At 35.1% G+C, this 24842-nt stretch overlaps 1 protein-coding gene across 1 annotated transcript in view; it reads right to left on the reverse strand.

Moving 5' to 3' along the window:
* Positions 1-6890, reverse strand: part of LOC145680578 (lysosomal alpha-glucosidase-like) — an 86007-nt gene extending 79117 nt beyond the window's left edge. Inside the window, exon 1 of the mRNA XM_081751223.1 lies at positions 5729-6890. Within this exon, the coding sequence (XP_081607349.1) occupies positions 5729-6601 (873 nt within the window). The 5' untranslated portion in view covers positions 6602-6890. The remainder of the gene's footprint in view (positions 1-5728) is intronic.
* Between the last annotated feature and the right edge of the window lie 17952 nt (positions 6891-24842).

Raw genomic sequence — 24842 nt, forward strand, 5'->3', positions numbered from 1 at the left:
TGTAAAGTTTGGAAAAAATGACCAAAATAGCATGTTCAATGTATTTTGAAATTGGAATTGCAGCTCTCCTAATTGAGCTAGCGAGCTGGTTGAGGTATCATTTTACAGCATTTTTCATGTCCTTTCCTGTGGTATACAACGGCATATAGGCTAATACAAACTTTTATTTTCAAAATCAAAATCAGAATTTTACTTCAAAATTTTTCAAAAAGTATATATTCTAAAATTTTGAAATTGATTCCATGAATAGATAGTATTGTTGTAAAGCACCTGGCAAAATATGAATTTGGGATGATAATGGGTCCGTTGTTTAAAAAAAAAATTAAAACTAACTATAGTTTTCATTAATATCCTGTACCTAGCTGAAAAATACACGAATGGATTTATTTAACTTGTGGGAATAAATCTGAACACTAACATGAAGAGTACAGTAATGGGTCTAAAACATATCATACCGACTTGTAATCTGCTGGCTACACTTATTACCTCATGCTTTAAAAACTAACTTAAAGCAAGTTAAAGTGCTGATACTTTTGAATTTTAAAATAATATTATTGCAAGTTTCACAATTAAAAATGTTACTGTAAATAAACATGGTTTGTAAAAATATACATATAGCACTGGTACAACAGCAGGGTTGGCTGGTTTAAACCAGGTGTTTCTTATAGAAAAAACAATTGGTGTAAGAAAGCAATGCAGATATGCCACAAATCGTAATCACAAATGCAATGTGAATTTCATAGTGACGTTTTCACATACGTCGAATCATCTGTGTTAGCTGAATCTAATATTCCCCTTATAATTAAGGAGTCCCGATGAGCCCACAAAATTTCTCCCAGATGGAAACCGAGTAGTGGTTCAGATGCCACTTTAAGTAATATGTCCAATCCTTCATAACCTCGCTGTTACATAAGGACGTCAAGCCTAAACAAACCAAACGAATTGAAGCAGCTTTAGCGGGTAGGCATGAGATCATTGCCAAGTAACAGGGAACCTTCCTTAGCTACACAAAAGAAAATCTTAAAGAATCAGAATTTGATGTCATCAGTGATTTTTCAGAAAATTATAGCACAGCGTTACAAGATGAAGCACAGAGCTACCACTGGACAAGCTAACAGGTCACAATTCATCCTTCTGTTTCATATTTCAAACAGGAAAACGAAGTTGAACATGTTAAATATGTAGTTGTTTCCGATTGCCTGGAGCACAATACAGTTGCTGTTTACACCTTTCAAAAAAAGACATATCATTTCTGACATCCGAATTTTCAAAAACTTCCAAACAGGGTTTTATATTTTCCGACAGGTTTACCGCTCAATACAAAAATAAGAAAAACGTTTTGAACCTCTGCTTTCATGAGACACTTCTCGGCTATAGCACATGGAAAAGGGCCTTGCGATGGAGTAGGCGGTTCAGTAGACAGACCCTATGCAATCAAATTCAAACCCCAAGACAACTTTTTGAGTACGCGGTAGAAAACATTACCAAAGTAAATTTTGCCTACTCAAGCTAAGAGGAATATACTAAAACTGAAAGTTCCTGGAAAGTCGCTTCGATCAAGCATTGACTATCAAAGGAATACAGCAATATCAGACATTCAACGTGTTCATTTTTTTAACAGAGTTGTAAAACTTAGTATTCTTGTGTTATTACCCTACGTACAGAGTATTCTTGAAAAATAAGTATTAGTTTTGAATTTTTTAAACAATGAACCCATTATCATCCCAAATTCATATTTTGCCAGGTGCTTTACAGCAATGCTATCTATTAATGTGAAAAGAACTCATTTTTTTACAACAAAACAAAAATCACAGATTCTGGATGTAGTCGCCAATTTGAAAGGAAATGAATATTCTTGTTTTTTAAAAAAAAAAAAAAAAAATCGTTCTATAAATCCTAAATGGGCAAAGCCAATTTGAAAAGAGATGATTGAAGTTGGAGTGATTATTTACAATGGACAAATATCAAAATGAACAAAATTCTGGCTAAGTCAATTCAATCTGAAAAGAGAGCTTTCATTTCGTTGTAGTTATTAAATGATTAAGTTCATCTCCATAGCAACGAATCCTAATTGAAAATGTAAAAAAAAAAAAAAAAAAAAAAAAAAAAAAAAAAAAAAAAGTGTTTTTGCCGTCAATTATTTAAAATTTAACTTTTATTCTCAATTCCCATTTTGACTTTGAAATTCATATTCAATACGTTCTAACTCTGTTCCAAGTTCTTACTAAAGTGTGAAAAAATTGCAACTTTTCCAGAATAAGGTACTATTCTGTTTATTATATATATACTAAAATTATACTATAGCAGTTTTACTTATGACACAAGACTGAAGTAGAATGTTCGATTTCTCTATTATTGACTCTCTTCATTGTTTTCAGATAATGGAATACAAAATATTCAACATTCTGGTTAAGTTGAATAACATCAATACCGTTTGAATGAAGAAAAGACATTCACTTTTTTTTGTGTGTGTGTGTGTGTAAATTATTTATGATTTACATTACTATTAATACAAAGTTCAATTTTTATTGTTTAATTTCACAACAAAATTTCTGATGTATTTCCTCATCCGAAATAAATCATCGAATATTTTAAATTGGTTGTTTGTATTGAGAAAGAACGAAAAAAGAAAAAAAACTTACTTTTCTGTTTAAAATATCTCATTGTACTAATATAGGCAGCACCTCTATGATACTACAGACTGATCGCATCTCATTATAATTATATGAAGCATGATAACAAGAAAATGACACACTGATAAATTACGAATCTCCTCCTGTAACAACATTGTATTCCATGACTAATTAATATTCAAGCTGTCCCGTTAAATATGTTGGTTTAATGAGCGATAATATTCTCCTTTCTGTATCCCACAATTACACGTTTTCTTCATTTCAGAATTAGAAGAAAACAGTGACAGATGTGAGGCATTGCTCTTTCTGGCCATAAGATTGACTTACTCAATTCAGCCACTAAACCACACACACACAAAAAAAATCTACCAGACAGCACTTTAGAGTTACTTCATTACATATATCCATTGTTATGGGAAGAATTACAGAAACAAAAAAAAAAAAAAAAAATCAAAACAAGAGAAGTTCCATTAAAAAAAATATCAACTTGATATAACGGATCAGTCTCTCACAAATAAGGGCAGCAAGCTCATGCCCTTGAGTGCATCTACAAAGGAGGTAACTATTCTGTTATTTAATGCCATAAGCCAAATTCATTATATAATTAATTCAGGATTTCCAGAATAATCTGTGCTTAAGGGTTCAGAATTTATCTAATTTTTTTGGGCTCCTCATGTTCACAGAAATTCATAAACTATTTCAAGTTAATAACGCTATTAAAAGAAAGAAGGCATGGAAACGGAAGTTATTCGACGTTCTCTGACAGACCTTCGCTTAATTAAACTATATCAGTGGAGAGACAATCAAAGAATGTTTGAGATGTGTGACGCTGTACAAAGTTTTAACCTAACATTCTTATATCCATCACCTTCAACACATATATAAAATACTAAATACAGTCACTCAAGGTTACGTCGATAATGATTATTATGATGGTAGCGTTGAAGTCGCCATATTGGTATTGGGAATAGTAAAAGTTAAGAAAGTGGTTTTATTTTTTGGTTGTTTTTGATGTAAGCGGCACTGTATGTAGAGGCAGATGGACTATTTTGCAGAAAGGTACACTTTACTATACGGATTTATAAATTTAAAATCAGGGTTGGCAAAAACCATGGTTTTTATTTAAAAAAAACAAAAAAATGTTTTTTTTTTTTTTTGTTTAAAACAGGTTTTTTTTGTTTAAACCAGATTTTTTTGGGTTTAAACCATGTTTCTATGGTTTAAATGATTTGCTCTATATATTCATATCATATATGGACAGAAATAAGTTTGTTTCGCCTTGATGTTATTATGCAACAACTGGGTTATGCTGGAAGGGGTCACATAAGCTTAAAGCGGAATAAAAACCGCTTCTCGAGTTACATCCGAGAGAAATTGTCCTCCGTTTGAACTCAGAACCAGGACTAATTGGCCACAAATGCGATACGTCTGCCGAGTCACTCACGAAGGAATCCTGATAAAAAAAATACGTTGTACTGATCTTTACATGCTTCTTAATATAACTGTCAAGAGTCATTTCAGAAGGACAAAAAGATAAACAGTTGCACAAGTGAAACCATTACACAGAATTACATATGAACAATTTCAAAGTACTACGGAGTACAGAAGAACTAATTTAGTTCAAGTTAGTTAACAACGACTTTTATTGGTCCAAATTAAAGAAATACACCGACTTAATCTGCATATCAATAAGAAAAGTGAATAAAGATGCGAATTATTTGAGTCCACTTTGGCTCAAACTCATTTAAACATAAATAGATACCAAAGATACTTATTTAACTAAATGCCTCTCGTGGGGTCTGTATGACCCCCCCCCCCCCCCACATACACACACAAAAAGTACGGCAATTTCGATGTATTTTATCAATAGTGAACATTGAAACGAAACAATATTTAGAATTTTTCTTCGATTGCAATTACATAACAATAATAACAACTACAAAAAAATCACAAAATAAACATTTATAAAGTTGTAAAAAAAAAAAAAAAAAAAAAAAGTTGCTTTTGTAGTATAATCTTTTTGAGTAATGAATGAGGAATTTAGGTCTGAATATAATACGAATAATATACGGGAGTGAAACGTGATAACCCACAAATGTGTGTTCATCAAAATTTTACAAACACTTACACTTTTACGAACATTTTTTTGTTTTAAACCAGTTGGATTTTTTGAAGAAACCAGCTGGTTTAAACCAGCCAACCCTGTTTAAAATGCACAGAAAACTTTGAGCAAGTCTTTAATTTGCCCATTTCATGTCGAGAACAGAACCCAACCAACCCCTGCAGAGCTTGTAACCCGTTCCTCCTACTACTACTACTTATACTATGTATCCGTATAGTAATACTGCACGCCTAATGTAACGTAACGTAATGTAATCCAACCAAATATGACCGAATGCAATACATTTTCGTACTTTTTTTTATTTATTTTCGAATTTCAAATTGGTTCGACGATAAAGCACTAATGCCGTTTACTATGTCGCAAAGTGATTTTTGTTTACTTGTATAAACACTGCGACTGCAAAATGGTCTGGCTAGATTTTTTGGCTGGCGAGTACTTGCAAGCAAGACTTTTCAAGCCCTGCTAAATGTTATCCGATCACGTTTCTCATGGTGCTTTTAAGGTAAGCACTTTTTTAATGAATATGCATCCTATTAAATAAAATATTTAAATATTTCTGTGGAAAAGTGTCTGCTACACTGAAAATATCATGCTTGTTAACATCTAGAAGGCAACAGAAAAACTATCTCGTGCTAGGGAACTGGAGTTGTCACTATGCTTATCTTTTAGTTCCAGCCAGAAGGGGTGGTTAGCAGAACCATCGTGCTTCAAACAAACAAGGAAAATGTGCTCAACATAGTGCGATACTACTCATCCGATCGTTTTCCGAACTTAAATCAGTCTTTCAATAACATTTATGAATAACATTCGAGAGCTTTTCAAAGATAGAATAGTGACCACATAAAAAAGTGTCGGAAAGTAAGTCCAGAAATATGAAACCTAACCTAAGCCATAATATTTTGAACCCACTCTGAAGTACACACACGAAAGAAACAGATAATACTCAAATTTCGCCTAATATGATTATACAAACCTTCACATGCAGGCGTTCCTTCGTCTCAAATCTGACCTCCATGCTCAACAGCCGAATGTCATTAGGGTATGAGGAGTTGAATGTCCTTTTCAAAAATGCTTTCAAGCCATATGATGTCTTTGTAATATTTAAATATTCGTAACCTCCGTACTGTGAGGGGTAGTAGCAGAAAGGAACACCCATTCCAGACCTTTGGTATTCAGGCGGAAAATCATATGAATCTTCATCCTGCAATAATGTATTTGGCTTTGGGGACCAACAACATCCTCTCACCTCACATTTCTCTTGGGTAGGACTATCCTCTGGATGGCAATCGAACTTGAAAGAATCTGGAATGTTCTCGCACTGCTGTGCAACTGGAGCTGTCGGATTACCCAACATATACTTAGGTTCTGGAGAAATATGCAGCTTCTCAATATGTAAATCATCATTATGTACTTCGCTTTTTGGGACGTATGCTTTCACATCATTACTTTCTTCATCCACTCGTGGGTTTGAATGGCTATGGTCAATTACAATTTTATTCATTTCATCGGATGGCCAATGCGCGTTGAGCAAATCAAAGCAATGCAAGAGATATACCACTGGCAGTACGACGAAAACAACAAAAAGCATTATTATTACCAGAATAGTAGCAAAGTTCGGACGTGGGCATTTTGATTGTACAATTTCTTCTTCAAATTCACACTCACTGGACTGGTTAGATTGATTGTGGGAGCTGTTCAATTCAGCACCGCAAGTGTCCGTTAGAATGGCACCCGTATCACGTTCAATTTGAGATTCATTACAGAAAGAATCAAATTTTGGCTCTCTGCTTCTGGTATCACGAAAGTTTCTAACTTTCTGCAGTAGATCTTTTACTTTCCCCATCATTCTGACTTCGCTTGATCAAAACACTGGATGTAATTTCTACTATAATTAATTACACTAATACTCGCCACTGCATTTATTTACTGCAATAGATACGTATATACTGTATCACGTAAGTGCAACTCATATCAATTACGATGTTTCGTTCCTTTCTTGAACTACATGTTATTAATTCACCACTAATAACATGCTGATTCAAAGTAAATCACTTAAAACAAACTTGAAATAAACAGTAACAGCTACAACAAACTGATCAGTATAATCTTCACGCTTTTTGCTTCTGTTTTATGTGATCAGTGCTACCAGATCCAATAGATGTTTTAATGCATTATTTTAACCAACGAGGTCACTCAAAATACCACCAGATGTGTAAATAAAACTGCCAGAATTCCACTAGAAACAATAGCCCCCAGAAAATGTCTCCAGAATTTGGCTACAACAAAGGAAATTACGTAATATTTTAATTCATATTAAGAATTTATTTAAAAAATCAAAAGAACATGAACTAATGTACAATTGGTGTTATTGTCTGACTCGACGTCTTCAACTCGTGAAATAGAGTATATTGTACATATTTTTTTTATATATATATTATCGTTGTATCAATACTTCCCTACATCGAATTAGACAAATCAAAATCCAGTAGCTAGTCTGGAATGGGGTCACAGTGCCCGCTCGAAGGAGAAAGTTGTTTCGATTAGACGATTTGAAAAAATGATTTCTTAATGTCAAAAATCTGCTCTCATCCCGGGCATTCCGAACCTGTCTTCGCAAAACTACGTACAGTAACACAAAGCAAAAAAAATTAAAAAATAATAATAACCTTTTAGCCGTTTATTGCAAATTCTGCGTTGTCTTGACGCAAACCGTTACTGAAGATGCCATCAGTCTATTGTTATTATAACTAGAGATCAGGGGCTTTATGCAGAGTCGTTTTGACGTATGATTAGCGTCATACTAAAGGCCTAGCTACTGCAGGAAACATATGTTAGACGAACACTTTAGTATTTCACTAATCGCGCATCAGAACGACTCTGCATAATGCCCCACATTTTTACGCACTTAAAATTCATGAAATATGCATGCAACTATGCTGTTAATTTCAACCTTATTTACTACTATTTGTAACAACAAAAATAGTTCCCAAAAGATTCAAAATTAGCAAAAATACAAATTTTTTCACAATAACGTTTTTATTGTTTATTTATTTATTTATTTTTGGATTTACCAGAACTATGAAATTGTTAATTGTTTTAAAATATGCACTAACAACGCAATAAAAGAGACCAATTTCAAATATGCAGCAAAATTATGGCAAAGTTTTGTAGGTGAAATAGCCTACAACATTGAAAGTGTACTTTACCTTTCCGAGACTTCTTCTTAGAATTTACATGTATGGTATTTACAGTTTATGTATTAACTTTTTGAAACACACAAATTATGAGATTAATATAAACATAATGATATGATATGAGAACACGATCTTTAGTTTTTCTTCTCAATTGTGTTTTAAGAGTGAATTTATTTTACACAAAATAATACAAGCCTCACTTTTCTCTTTCCATTGTACAAAATTAAAAAAAAAAAAAAAGTTTTTAAGGATTTACTCCTTCCCTTAATTAGAATTACAGTATATCGCGAGATGCTTCTCTCCATATATTGGGTTTGTGGCATTGTAGCTTGAAAGTAACTTCTTAACATCAACAGATACACTATGTGATCAAAAGTATCCGGACTAGTGTTGTAAAAATTTCCGGAAATTTTGAACCTGCTGGTAAAAAACCGTTTCTTCCGGTTTCTTTCCGGAAAAATTGGGAAAATAACAAAAATCTTTGTATTAGGTTAGATTTACTAGTAACGAAACCGTTTTTTTTTTTTTTTTTCGAACGTGTGAAAAATGTAAGTTGAGAAATTTGGATATTGTGATTTAAAAAAAAAAAAGAAGAAGAAGAAGAAGCATTCGAAATTAAATCTGTTGAAATTACTCTTGAAAATTAACAGTCTGTACTCATTTCCTTTATATATGCCTTTTAGTCGTTTACTCCTGGTTGTGCATTATTACAAAACTCTTACAATTTATACACATTTACCATCATGAATCGTTTTTGTTGCAACAAATAGGGCTCTTGAATAAAACTGAGTTCTTAACGTGCACTATGATCTGGTGAAATTTTGTTAATTTTAACCAAATTACTTCTTAAAGGAAAGAGCAGTAGACAAATTTCACTAATACTCATGCACAGTACCATATAATTACTATTATTTAATATTCAATTACACACTTTAATATAAACTTTATGTACAAAATTTTGTATGTAAACAAATACCTGTTTTCTAGTGCTACAAATTATCAATATAGCCCCTATATAAAAATGAAAGTGACTATATTTGTAACTTAACAACTCTTGAACCACTAGACTGATCTCGACAAATATGTTCAACATAGAGGAGGTTCGAGCCTGTGATGGATTTTACCATTTCACTTTGAAGTTGCAACTTGAAGGAAGCAAGTGCGAATATATATTGAAAATTACTTATATCAGTATCGAACCCATAGTTTTAGGTGTTGCTGAGATGAACAATGACACTTCTGATGAAGCTTAAATTAAATTCAGAGCCGCAACTTAGTGGACGGGAAAGGAGAGATACATTTATAAAAATGATTGAAAATAGCCGATATCAGTGTAGAATCCATAATTTTCGGGGTTGCTCAGGTGAACAGTGACACTTTCGATGCTGTTTAAATCCAAATTTATATATGTGATAGATATTAGCGTGAATCCATAGTTTTTGGGTCTTTGAGATGAGCCGTGACATTTCCGATGCCGTTTAAATCTAAATTCATCTCCACAACTTGGGGCTAGGGATGGATATATATATATATATATATATATATATATATATATATATATATATATATATATATATATATATATATATGACCAAAAATTACCGATATTTGTGTGTCGAATCCATAGTTTTTGTTGGTCGCTGAATGAACAGTAACACTTCCGATGCCGTTTAAATCAAAATTCATCCTCGTAATTTGGGGGCGGGGGAGAGGCGATCACATATATATAAATGATCGAAAATTACCGATATTAGTGTTGAATCAATGGTTTTGGGGGGTCCTGAGATAAACATTAACACTTCCAATGCTGTTAAACTCCAAATTCAGCGCCGCAACTTGGTGGAGGGAGAAGGGATGGATATATAAAAATGATCGAAAATAGCCGATATTAGTTTCCAATCCATAGTTTTCGTGGTGGCTTAGATGAACAGTGACAATTCCGATGCCATTTAAATCCAAATTCAGTCCCCATTAGTACTCCTAAAGGGGTAGGGTGACATGTAAAAGTAATTGAAAATGACTGATACTAGTGTCGAATTCATAGTTTTTGAGGTCCCTAAGTTCGTTGTGGCAATTTTGGTGCCCTTTATACCCAAAATGAAACGTATTCTCCTCGTGCGAAAATACCCCGTGGGTATTGTGCTAGTCTTTAATAGATCTAATAACGAACGGAAGTAGCACATGTTAAATTCTTCAACATATTTGTCGCTGCTCAAATTTACGCACTTGTGCGGTGTTTGTGTGTATACGTAAATAAGATCATCTCTCTTTTTGAGTGTTCGAAAAATATACAAATAATAAAGAGGGATTTTTTTATCAGAAATCAGAAAACTAAAAAGTAAAACTAAAACCTTTTGTTTTAAGTATCTTTCGTCCTAGCGAAATACACTGTATATGTGCTGCAGACACGTTACAGCAAATAAGATTAGCATCATGCGAAGAAGTACTTTTTAAATTATATTTTTGGGGTTTTGAGAATATTTCCGAACAAAATATTTCTTATAATGAGTTGAAAATTTTCGAAAATTTTACACAGAACAAGGAAGATACGTATCTCCATAAAATATAGGGGAGACCTGTCTAAACGGCCACTCCTAAGTGCTTAAAGCGATAACTCGTAATATTTTAGTGTTACAAGAATTCTGACTACTGAAATAAATAGCTAGTACTTTAACACAGTTCATATATTTTTTCCAAATTTTTCACTTTAGTACTTTAAGAGAAAAAAGTAGTTTAACACAACAAATCAAAGTGGTCGTTTTAGATATATAACATGGATAAGACGGCCACCCTTTTCTGTGATATTTCCAAGATTTATGACAAATGTAAGAACACACTTAAAAGTTATTAGAACATTACTTTTCACAAGTTGTAAGATACGAAAAGTTGTAACATATAAAATAATACATTGCAGTGCGTATGACATAAGTTTAGATGGACGCTTGATCATGTGCCCGTGTGTGCATTATTTAGAGATGTTTCACTAGACAATATAGGTTATTTTTTAGAATGATCTCAAAGAATGACTCTACAATACAAAGTTTAAAACGTAACAAATAGATGTATCTTAATAAGTAATGAAAACCATACAAGTCTACTGTGTATTAGGCCTAATTCTCTTCTGTTTCAGTTTTCTTGAACACAATTCGCAAGTGTACTCATCAGCATCATTTGGATCTACCCCCAGCACAAGCCTCGTGTGCCCATTTTTTGCATTTGCAGCATCGAACCCAACACTCTCCTTTAGCAGAGCGTAGGAATGTTTCACCACAAAATATGTATTCCGTATCTTCAGGATCGGTCACTTCAGAGGTGTCACTATCCTCGCCGGAATCAAAACTTTCTTTTGGCTTGTTCTTTAAACTTTTCTTATTCACTGCATTGCCAAATAGATTCTTATTTAGAAATGTTTTACCATGCTGTCGTTTTCTTTCTGTTCTGCGTTGTTCAATATCTTCCTTCTTTTTTAAAGCTTCAGTCAACCTTTCCTTATATGGTGTGCTCGTTATCTCCATAGCTTCGCCAGTTTTTCTTTTCTTTACTCTTTTAATTTAGGCGGAGGCAAGATATCTCTTGGACTTACAGTGAATACCGACCTAGAAGGTACACTAAATAAATTTGTTTCTCCACTACATGAAGGAATCACACAAGTGGTCGATGAGTTCTGACCTTGCGGGCGCAAAGTTTCTTGATGGGTGGACCTAACTAATGTTTCTTCTTGACCGACTTGTAAAGGAGAATTTGTTTCATTTACAGAGATGTCTTCAACACCAGATCGATCAGGGTCTTTTGATACATTTTCCTTTTCAATCGCATAAGAAGCTTCTCGGGTTGATCCGTAACTTCAGCTGACATGAAATCCAAGTCAGAAAAAACATCTGGATTGAACAGAAAAATCTCACATGCCTTAAATCTGCTGATGTCTTTAAGGGTGTTGTAGCCCGGATATAGGCTTCTCCAAATATCAAAGAAATGCTAATAATTCTCACCACTTTTCCCTGGTTAGTTGGATTCATTGTCCACTTTTCCAGACCTGAATTGTAATAGGATTCTAATGGGCCAAATACCGACATATCCAATGGTTGCATGCAATGGGAGCAATGAGGAGGAAGCACTATAGTCACATTGTTTGCTCTTGCTTTCTCAATAACTGATAGGTTTCTAGTGTGCGTAACGTGCCCGTCAAATATTAAAAGCACTGGCTCTTCTTGAGTTGGTTTTGCATATCTGAGGAAATGGTCGAACCAAGATTTAAAAATATCAAGATTACTCCATCCATTCTTACTTCCCACAATCAAGGTACTTGGCGGAACACCCTGACGCATGGATTCGTTGATTCTGGCTCGGGGATATATTAGCATGGGGGGAATGAAATTACCAGAAACGGACCCACATACTACAACAGTTACATTTTCACTCCTATCTGCTGATGTGAATCTTCCAACTATTTTCTGTCCCTTTAGAGCAACAATTTTCGAGTTTTTCGAAGGAACAGTCCCTATGTGTGTCTCATCAGCATTACAAATATTATGAGCATGGTATCCCTTATCTAACATTTCGCTTTTTAATATTTAAAAACTTCGAGACATTTGGTTCATTAAATGCTCTTGAGCGTGTAGCAGATGTTGACTCAGGAGTTCTTACTGACAGTTCCGGATGTCTTCTCATAAAACCCCTAAACCAATCCTCACCTGCTAATCCTAATCGTCTGTTGAAAAGATTATTTATCCCGTTTTCCTCCGCTAATTCAAATGCGATTTTCCTTACATCAACTATTCTTAGTCCATAATGCCAACGCTGCATATCAACAAGATGTTTAACTAATGTTTTCTTTTGCTCCTCTGTAAAAACAGGTTGTTTGGAACCCAAAATTTTCTTATTATCAACGGCTACTTTATTTTTTACCTTCGACTCTACGGCGAAGAGTGGTTCGGGGAACACTAAACAATTTGCTGGCACGTTTTGCTGACATTCCTTTCCTCACTTCCCCGATAGCCTTATCCATGTTTTCTTCCTTCCAGGAATTTCGGGTTGATTTTCTTTTCCACCTTCGCATGTTGTCCTGAAACAATGAGAGACAAATCTTATAACATCATTAAAATATAGGCTAAATATGAAAAATGAAATGAAATCTTTGAGTTTTACGTCCCACGGTTATGCCGGTTAGGCTAAAGGAGACGGTGATGATGAGTAATGAATGAAATGGTGGAATGAAGAAAGTGAGAGGAAACGGGAGAACCCCAAGAAAACCCACGCACACGGTGTTTGGCCACCACAAAGTTTACTTGGCGGGGGCTGGGATCGAACCCGGGACCCCAAGCACCAGAGGTGAACGCTCTACCACTGAGCCACCGCGGCCCCTAGGCTAAATATGAATCACTTGATGTTAAAAGGGCGTAGATGCATGAAACAAAATGTTTGGGAAACAATTAGGCAAAAATTCAAGATGTAAGATTTTTATAATTTTGTTATATATAGACCTAGCTTATGTGTAGGTATCATGTCCTTCAAAGCATAGGTTCTAATACCTTCAGCAGGCTCAAAAACTGATGCTGTTCTTTCATGCACATACACCCTTCTAACCTCAAGAGATGTATATATACAAAATTTAGAAGGTTACAGAATACTTGACAAAGAAATATAGACACAGGCCTACTTTTTTGACTGTATAGCAGTTATTCAAACAGTATCGGATCTAGAAACTAAAAACTGAAACATATTTTAATGATGTCCTCTCTTTAAAAAAAAAAAAAAAAAAAAAAAAAAAATTCTTGAGTTGTAATCCGTTTTACTTATTTTTACTAAGATGTAGGCCTAATCAAATTTAGTAAGCTTAAATATATTTTGGCTGTACAGCTGTTCTTAGCATAAGCATAACTATTATTATTATTATTATTATTATTATTATTATTATTATTATTATTATTATTATTATTATTATTATTATTATTATTATTATTATTATTATTTGTAAATTTGGTAAAAGAAATAGATGATATTAGGCTTAACAAACACCAACAATATTCCTTAAACCCGACTATATTGTTGTCCAAATTAATTCTCTGTAAAGTAACTTTTTTTCAGCTTGAGGAAGTTATTTCAGCCAAGTTTATTTTTCCTCCCCTCGGAAAACATGCCTGGGTAAGACGGCTACCGTCATGGTTAAAAGGGCCACACTATGGCCGTTTTAGACAAAAAGTATTGTTTCAAACATTGAGACTCCAATATGGCTACCTTCGATCAGCGACAAGATCAACTTCTCCATGCATACACAAAGTTTGTTGTACATGTTAAGGGGCCAGACTACTAAATATTTTTCAAAAGCTAACAATTTTTTTTTGCCAGTTCTTCGTAAATGAAAAGAGATAATGAAATGTAACTTACCTCAATAATAGATAATGATATTCTACACCCGTTAATACGAATCGGAAGAACTTTCAGTGTTGCCATCCATAGAAATTACAGTGTGACCAGAATTTGAATTACCCAAAAATCTAGGTTAAGGCAACGACTAGAAAAATGAACTCAACGGTAATTGATGACTTATCATGCCGTCTGTGATCCTTGTTTACTACTGTTTTCATAATATTTGCATTTATTTTGAAATAACGTATGTAAGTTATTGCAGAATAGCCTAAATATAAATATTATTTAAAAAGTAATTAACAAGAAACATAGACAGCGTGATAAGTAATCAATTACCGTTGAGTTCATTTTCTAGTCGTTGCTTTAACCTAGATTTTTGGGTAATTTAAATTCTGGTCACACTGTAATTTCAATGGATAGCAACACTGAAAATTCTTCCGATTCGTATTTTCGAGTGTAGAATAACCTTATCTATTATTGAGGTAAGTTATATTTCATTATTTATTTTCATTTACGGAAAACTGCCACAGAAAAATTGTTAGCTTTTAAAAAATATTTAGTAGTTTGCCCCCTTAAAGTCGACAATTATTCGTTTATGTATTTATTTCTAAAACTACAATATTTCAAAATAAACTTACCTTACAACAATGTAGTGCAAAACTAGTTTTTTCTGCAAATCGTGACGGAAACAGGCAGCAGCCAATATCTTTTCAATAGTACACGTTCTCAACAGATACACGCACGGAACCAAAGCTTCTCCCACCAGATAGCAGCACAGATTTAGCAGAAAAGTAGGGGTGACCTTCTTATCCAGTGGCCGTTATACGACCCGCTCGGGAGAGTAATACTCCCGGAAGTACGTTTTTTCGCGCGCTACTCTAGCCAGCTGTTTTACGCGCTTTCCTAGTCAGTTGTTTTAAGTTGGTCACAAAATCTATATCATTTAGTACAAGGGGAACAAAACGAGCTTTATATCATGGAGTACAAGGGCAACAAAACGAGCCCTGCTGGGCTTCTATCCCGTTCCTACTACTACTACTACTTATCTGCACAAAAGAAAGTAAATCACATTTTTGAGTATTATTTTCGTATGATTTTAATTTAAAAAGTGTTATAAAAATGTAAAAAAAAAAAAATGTTAAACTTTCCTCGGGCCGGGTTTGAACTCACGCCAAAAGACATCTTCGTTACTAGCATATAGCGCTAGCCCACTCGGCCACGAAGACCGACAATAGTCGTCTGAATTCTGCTATTTGAATGCAATGTGGCAAGACATAGATAACGCCAACCAATCAGAACTGTGTTTTCCGTTCCTACTTCCGGGAGCATTACTCTCCTGAGCTAGTCCTGCCGTTATAAACAGGCCTCCCCTATATTTGATTTTAACATACTGGTATTAACTAAAATGATTGTGGCCCTGTTATTTTAACATTTTCCTGCCATAAAACGGTAACGGTAACTTTTTAAGATTACTCCAAGATAACTTATATGTGTCTATATTAATTAATCTAACTAGGATTATATTTGAATGTCTTTTATAGCCATAACTCCACTCTATCTAGGGATGGGCACGAGTCGAGCTAAAACTTTACTCTACTCGAAACTCGAAACGAATTCGAGTCGAGTCAAAGGTAATTTTCCCGAGTCGAGTTCCGAGCCGAGTCACTGTTTTAAGGTCGAGTTTCGAGTCTAGTCGAGTTTGATAAATGGCTCGTTCGTTTTAGCTCGTTTTGAAATCATGGCCTGATTAGGCTGGAAAGCGAAATTTGAGAAATGTAAGCAGTAATGTGGAATATTTTTAGTGTTGCTCACGAGATGGGACACAGCTCGCATCTCGTCTCGTCTCGATTAACAAGGCGACAATGGATTTTTATAACGAAACAGCCTCAAATGTCGTGAGTACCAGTACCGGTATATACTGTAACTCTTACTACCAAGGCTAAGACCTGCACGGTCGAATTTTTGAGCAGAAGCAGAAGCCCAATTTGGATAGTGATGTTAACTGGCTCAGTTCGGTTCAACTGAGCGAGCACTTCGAGCCGGCTAGGTTATAATGGGGCACCGACTCGGCTTAGGTGAGCCATCGGCTCGAACCAGCTCGGTTGTGGTGAGCTGGTGGCTCGGCTCAATAATGAATGAGCTGTGAGCCGAGTCGCTAAAGCCGTTAAGAACCCTAAACCCGTGCCGAGCACAGTTTGAACATGTTTGGCAGCCGCCCTCTAACTTTTAACAATTTTTGATTCGAGCCCGGATACTTGCTCCTCCAGAACTCAAACTCAGAACCTCGTGATCGATGTCCTTGCCTCCAAGACTTCCGAGGTCAACAGTTAACTTGTTTTTAGTATTCAGGTACAAACCGCCTATCATTCATGTTTATACACGGTGGTGTTGTAATAATAATAATAATAATAATAATAATAATAATAATAATAATAATAATAATAATAATAATAATAATAATAATAATAATAATAATAATAATAATAATAATAATAAAATTTGTAGTAGTATTAAGTATCATTGTTAATTATTATATTGTCTATGTAGGACACTCGAAGAAAGTATTTGAAACTACACACAGAATTTGGCTCGATTTGGCTCGACTCGACTCGAAACTCGAGTCAAATTCGATTCGAGTTTCAAGTCGAGTTGGAGAAAATTTTTCGAGCCGAGTTCTCGAGTCGAGCTCAAAGAAGTCTGTTTCGAGTCGAGTCGAGTTTCAATGGAAACTCGGTCGAACTCGCTCGTGCCCATCCCTAACTGTATCACGGTGCTAACTTTAAAGAACTGGTGCAAATATATTTGTTGCCACAATTTCGAACTGAAAGTTTAAAGTTTCGAACAAAAATAATTCAAATTTCCATACGAACCTTTTGAAAAAAAAAAATAAGCAGAGGTTTGAAAGTGATCACTTGATTAGATTACACCTTAGAAATAAATGGTTTATAACAAATGAACGTTTTCGACTACATTTGCAATCTTAAAATTGAAAGTGTAAAATTAATGAATGGATTTCAAGGTCGAACTAGAAGTTAGAGGTAGGGATTAACCAATTTTGGGCAAAGGTAACTTTTCATCAATAACTATCCTTTATTCAAGTTTTATAGTCATAAAAGTTTCTCATTTCAGATGACGAGAAAACTCCATATATTTTTTTAAAAAATAGCAATGATCTGTTTGGTCATAACTCATTTCATAAGGCATAACCATAGCCGTTTACTGATTTTAAAATTTTAATTGTCTTGAAGAAATATTCGGGACTAAGTTTTTGAGACGATGAACCGTTTCGTAAGCCATAGCCGAATCGAGACATTGATATTGCTTGAAATGAACTTTCATCAAGCTTTATCTCATCAGCAGCTCTAACTTACGAATCGTTTTAGTGAACTGTAATCTTTTATTTGTTTCAGATCAACGTCGACGTGGTGAGCTAGTTGGCCAGCCATAATCGGACTTTTTTTCGTATCAACTTGAAAGCTCGCAAAGCTTCTTAGAACGGTTATAGAAATTACGCTACGTGAAAATCCGAATCCCAACCACAGAACAAACATAAACGCATATTTTCAAGACCTTGAATCGAGCCTGGGATCATTTTAAGAGGTTACTTACCAAGCCATCATAACTTCGAAGCTAAAAATCCCAGTTCAGTGACGTCATACGAACACCTTAGCTCGAACCAAATATCTCTAATTCATTCGCACCAGTAGAGAGCGCGGTGGCTCAGTGGTTGAGCGTTCATCTCTGCTGTATGGGGTCCCTGGTTCAAACCCCGAAAAACTAGTTTTGTGGTGGGCAACATTATGTTCGGGATACTCCAATTTTCTCCCACACTTTCATTCCACCAATTCATTCATTTCTCCTCGTCACCGCATCCTTTAGCCTAACCGGCATAACCGTGGGACGTAAAACTAAAGCTTTCATTTGCACCAGTGTTAAACCAAATAAAAACCATCTCATCAAAAGGATAACAATCTCCAAATTTTATGCCATAAAAGGGAACGAAAATAAAAAGCATTCATAAACCTGTACTAATTCATAACGTAATAAATCATCAAGAATATGTTTTCAATAATTTTAAAGAATCATCATAACCTCTAATCCAAAAATCCCAATTCAATGACGTCATACAAACGCAAACGCCGGGCCAAGCTAACTCTGACTCATTCGCACCTGCGAGCATTGCCCCTGCATTAGCATAAGCAAAATTTCAATAGGTGACGCAATCCCGGGCCAAAAGTATCCCTGATTCATTCGCATTAACGCTATGGTCCATGGGGCCCCAAATTGGATAACCAAAATGCGATAGTGTGGGGCCCATACTACTCTAGTTTTTCTTTTCCTGGCACTAACTTAATTACAATTGTCTCAGCCTGGGAAGAATATTTTCTACCTCTCTACAGAATTTCCTAACAATTTTCATACATTTTTAACAACACAAAACATTTATTCATGGCTGTTCTGCATAATTATACATACACAAAAAAATTACTTCCAATTCTATGAATTCCCGTACCAAGTAAACAAAAATACTGAGTATGAAATTCTATCTCGCGAATAGTCTTGCAGAAAATACCCAAACTAAATGTTCTATTTGGAACAGAGAAAGCACACACGCGGACTTAGGGAGCAGATTGTGTCCATAAGATTTGTTTTGGGGATTAGGGGAAATAAATTTACATTCAAATGGCAAAATTACACGTTTAATTATACAATAATTTTACTTTTAAGAGCACCAAATGCGTAGGAGAACGAATGTATTTTTTCTGGCTTGGAAGAATAAAATTATGGCTGAATGTGGAAGTAAACAGACTGATTATGTTCAGGAACAATGGATGCTACCAAGCTGTGTCGTAGCCAGGAGCTCTGGAAGAAATGAAAATGAAATCTTTGATTTTTACGTCCTACGTTTATGTCCGTTTGGCTAAAGGAGACGGTGATAATGAGTAATTAATGAAATGGTGGAATGAAGAAAGTGGGAGGAAACGGGGAACCCCGAGGAAACCCACGTACATGGTGTTTGTCCACCACAAAGTTCACTTGGCGGGGGCTAGAATCGAACCCGGAACCCCAAGCACCAGAGATGAACGCTCTACCACTCAGCCACCGCGGCAGCTCACGAGATCTGGAAACCCCGACATTTGTTAAGTTGTTAACGTAAAGCCTAAGATTGCGGTTATATTCAGACTTTCTCTGGGGGTGGACCTCCGGACTCTCCCAAATGAACGTTTAGCCAGCCACCCCCTTGAAATCAAATCCTGGCTACGCTCCTGCTACCAAGTGATGCATTCTCTGTCACATAAGAATATGCATGTTTTCCGCGGGATACGATCTTTTGCTCCTTACTATGAGAATGAAATCAGTACACATTCCTTGCTACCACATCGCAATTTATTTAAATGTTTTAAAAGCTTTTGAAGGACAATCCCTAACCAAATCGATAACTGCATGGTCTAACTATTTGCAGTTCACACTAGACACTATAGAAATATCGTAAATAGAAAAAATGTTCTTTCGCAGCGTGAAGCTTACGGCTATTGCCATATACTTATAGCGTAGGTGTTTTGTGTATCTTATTACGTAGCTCATTGCATCCATGCAGAATTCCCGTTCCCGCTACCCGTTCGAATCTTCGACCCCTACTTTTTCAATTTTATTTTTTCATTAATCATGAAGGACTCCAGTAGAAGGAAACATGGTTACAGTTTAAGGTGTGATTTGATATCCTGCAAGTATTTATTTATTTATTTATTGTCAAGTGAAAAAATCAAGTAGAATTTTACAAGCGTAAAACTGTTCTAGATTTCACTGTTAATAGAAACTATGAATAAGTTTACAACTCAAAAATAAATTGAATTCTCTTCAATTGTAGTCCATAATTAGCTATGGTCAAGGAAATGAATTTCGACTGTTTTGTGCGTGATTAGCACATTGACTTCCATCATCCCTATTTCTATAACTAAATATTACTAATTTCGTTTTTTATTTATATATAAAATTCTCATCTTTTTGTCCTTAACAAAACAGAGATTATAGTTCAAACTTTCACTATGGCATTACATTTCGTTATATGAAGAAATGAATATATATATATATATATATATATATATATATATATATATATATATATATATATATATATATATATATATATATATATATATATATATATATAATAATTAAAAATGTCGAAGATAATATGACAAACATTATGAACAACTTTATAATAGAATTAAGCAATCTATATATATAAAATAAACTGCAATAAAATGCAGGGTGTTTGAAGTTAGCGAAAATATTGCTCCTAGATACTGAAATACAAGTTCCTTGAACAGGTAGGGACACTTCAACTTAAATATACACCTTGGATTTGATTCTGGATAAAATCTGAAATATGTTAAGAACTTTAAACCTTCGAGAACGCAACACAAGTTTGACATCCCATGGCTATAATATTGTCGTTACAAACTCACTAGCGATAGTGGCTCGTTGAAAGAATTCCTGCTTTCCGATCTTTTTATATAAATCAACCAATCTAAAGCTGGATATTTTATCAAAAGATATTTTCTGCTTTGCGTATATTTCTGGAAGAACATGTAACGTCAAGATTTCACTAGCAAATGAAGTAACTGATCAAATTCAATAATGCTAAAAGTAGCCTACTTTGCTTGCTAGAACCTATGTTTGGTAGAAGTTCATACATCAAATCGTATTTTTGATCCGTTTCTTTTCTTTTTTTTGTTTTCTCTTTTTTGTTTTGTTAGGTCTTTGAATACTTCGGAAGATTTTAACAGAACGCTTGTTATTATACATTTATGTTTGTCCTGTTTGATACGAAAAAAAGGTTTATTATGAAGAAAATGGTATGCAGAGCTCTTTCTAGATTTTCTGTTATTAGTTGTAGTAGTTGATTTGATTTTAGTGTCCCATTCAGCAGCGAGGCTATATGAGACATGAACTTACAGCTTAACGTGGGATCCGAAGCACATAGGCTGCTGTCGAGAATCGAACTCCGTTTTTAGAAAAAGTATCTGACCGCAGTCAGTTCTTACCCGTTAGGGTTAGAATAGTCCCTATTATTATACTGGTATTTGGAAGCAGTGATGAAACTGGTTACGAATTTCGTGACCTGGAAAAAATCATACTCGTGTCCCGGTATGACCGGAACAAACCTGGAGACGACGAAACGACGTTAAACACACGGCGAATTTGTATGATGCTGTTAGTAAAACATATGGTTTCTGCTTGTCTAGTGGCCAGCGTGTCCGTTTTTGGCTCTTTTAGTCTCGTGTTCGATTCCCGTTAAGGATTAATTAAAATTTTACTTTAAGTAGAATTTACTTTCATTAACAATCCGTCTCCTTTAGTCTAAAGGAATTGAGTTGAGTTGATTTTAGTTTAGCGTCCCTTTCAGCAGCGAGGCTATATGAGACGTGGACCTACTGATTAACGTGGAATCCGAACCACATGAGCTCCCGCCGGGAATCGAACCCGGGTCTCCCACGCCAAAGGCGCGTACGCTAACCGCTTAGCCACGGAGGAGCTCTCTAAAGGAATTGAATGTTATGAAAAGTATATTTAAAAAAATATATTCTATACATGCAAAAGTCAGGTGGAAGTGTTTTGTAAGTTGAAAGAAAACCTCTTGAGAACTGAAACTGAACAATGTTTAACATTCATGCTTTTACTACTAATTTACTACTAACCTGACACATTAAATTCAATATAATATACATATTACACACAATGGCGGATCTAGAACTTAAAAACTGGGAGCAGCCAGCACCTAGACCTTGATAGGTATATACAGACTTTCAAAAATATATAAATAATAGCTTAAATTATTTTGTCACTGAAAAAACTGGGGGCCTAGGCTTCCCGGACCTGGCCTAGGTCCGCCACTGATTACACACAAAATTCGCTACTTGACTGTTGAGAACATAGAAAATGCTAGGTATTTTAAACGTTAAACATAACACCTCATTTTTATATCAATAAATAACTTAAATAAATAAATAACAAAACAGTAATAATACTATTAATCTATATCTACAGAGTATATAAATCAAAAATACGTTGTTTATCATAACGAAAAATGGCTGAACCGTTTGAAATGAATTTTATTAACATAGTTAACACTTACCTCGGACTGGGTTGTTGAGGACTAGCTCGGGAGAGTATTCCCGGAAGTAGTAATTAAATACATGGTTCTGATTGATTGGTGATATCCGGATCTTACCACTTAGCCTATACCTAGGTATATGATAGAAATAAGACGCTTGTTACTATCCGTCCTCGTGGCCGTGTGCTCTAGCGCTCTAGGCTGGTAACGAGAATCACCTTTGGCGTGGGCCAAACTGTTCCCAATTATTTTTTATTTTTTATTCGTTTATACACTTTCCTCCTCCTCTTGCTGCTGCTCCTCATCCTCATCCTCCTACTTCTACTACTACTGGTACTACCATCGCGAAAGAAGTAAGTCAAACTGGTAAAAGGGAAAATATTTCCAACCCTGTTCACGTGAGTTAACTTCTCCGAGAGACTTGCTGCTTTCACGTAACGTCTGGAAGCAAGCGACTCCTGTCAAACAAATCTAGTGTCTGCTGAAAAGGAATCTTCTTTTCGAGACTAAGCTTAGTGCTTTCAGACGAAAAAAAACAATACTTGAATTTCTGTTTGACGAAAACAAGAAAAATAATTTATACACAGTAGTTTACAAGTGCCAGGATAGTAGTAGAAAATGGATCGATCTGGGCCAGACCTGAGCCAGTTTTAATCAACTCACAAGCCCCTGGGAAAATGACGACCTTGCACCGTGAGCCCACGGTCTTTTACGAACTCCATTTTAGGGGTGAATTCGTTCCCTTTTACGAGCACTTTTAAGGGGGTGTATTCATTCTCTTTTACGACCTCCATTTTAGAGGGTGTACTCGTTCCCTTTTATGAGCACTTTTTCAACCCTTATTTTAACATAGGAGATAACACATAAGATTACGAACACATAGAAGAGAAGATAACACATAACACTACGTAACATACAGCAGAACAGATAACACATAAGAGTACGTAACATAACAAGGGTGTATTCATTCTCTTTTATGAACATATTTTTCAACCCCTATTTTAACATAGGAGATAACACATAAGATTACGAACACATAGAAGAACAGATAACACATAAGACTACGTAACACACAGCAGAGCAGATAACACATAAGACTCGTTCTCTTTTACGACCTCCATTTTAAGGGGTGAATTCGTTCCCTTTTATGAGCACTTTTTCAACCCTTATTTTAACATAGGAGATAACACATAAGATTACGAACACATAGAAGAGAAGATAACACATAAAACTACGCAACACACAGCAGAGCAGATAACACATAAGAATATGAAACATAGCAAGGGTGTACTCGTTCCCTTTTATGAGCATATTTTCCAACCCCTATTCTGAACATAGTAGATAACACATAGAAGAGCAGATAACACATAGCACTATGTTAACATAGTAGGTAACATAAGATTACGAACATATATAAGAGCAGAAGACTACATAACATAGCAGGCCTCCATTTTAGGGGTGAACTCGTTCTCTTTTATGAGCATATTTTTCAACCCCTATTTTAACATAACAGAAATAACATAAGAATACTTATTTTAACATAACGAGCAAAGATTACAATCGAACACCCACGGTCTACAGATAATCATTTTAGATGGTGTATTCATTCATTCTCTTTGATGACCATTTTTCCACCCCTAATGAAATTACATAGGAGAGCAGATAATACATAAGATTCGTTCTCTTTTACGACCTCCATTTTTAGGGTGAACTCGTTCCCTTTTATGAGCACTTTTTCAACCCCTATTTTGAACATTTTAACATAGTAGAAATGACATAAGCATGTCCTCAAACTACTGGCCATCGTGAACAAAAGGTCAAACTCGAAAACGAAACAACATATTGAGGTGCTGTTTCCAAATCTAGTAACTGGTCATCAACTACTACAAGTTCCAAAATAGTGGCCATCGAGGTCAAAGGTCAAAATACTTAAAACCCAATAACACGAAAACTGAGCCACATATTGAGGTGGTATTTCCACATTTAGTAGTCGACCACCAACTACTACAAGTTCCAAAATAGTGGCCATCGAGGTCAAAGGTCAACATACTTAAAACCTAATAACACGAAAACTGAGCCACATATTGAAGTGCTGTTTCCAAATCTAGTAACTGGTCATCAACTACTACAAGTTCCAAAAATAATGGTCATCGAGGTCAAAGGTCAACATACTTAAAACCTAATAACTCGACAACTGAGCCATATATTGAAGTGCTGTTTCCAAATCTAGTAATTGGTCACCAACTACTACAAGTTCCAAAATAATGTCCACCAAGGTCAAAGGTCAACATACTTAAAACCTAATAACTCGAAAACTGAGCAAAATATTGAAGTGCTGTTTCCAAATCTAGTAACTGGTCATCAACTACTACAAGTTCCAAAATAATAATCGTCTGGGTCAAAGGTCA

Source organism: Thermobia domestica, chromosome 3, assembly GCF_964235325.1.
Source record: "Thermobia domestica chromosome 3, izTheDome1.hap1.1, whole genome shotgun sequence".
NCBI lineage: Eukaryota > Metazoa > Arthropoda > Insecta > Zygentoma > Lepismatidae > Thermobia > Thermobia domestica.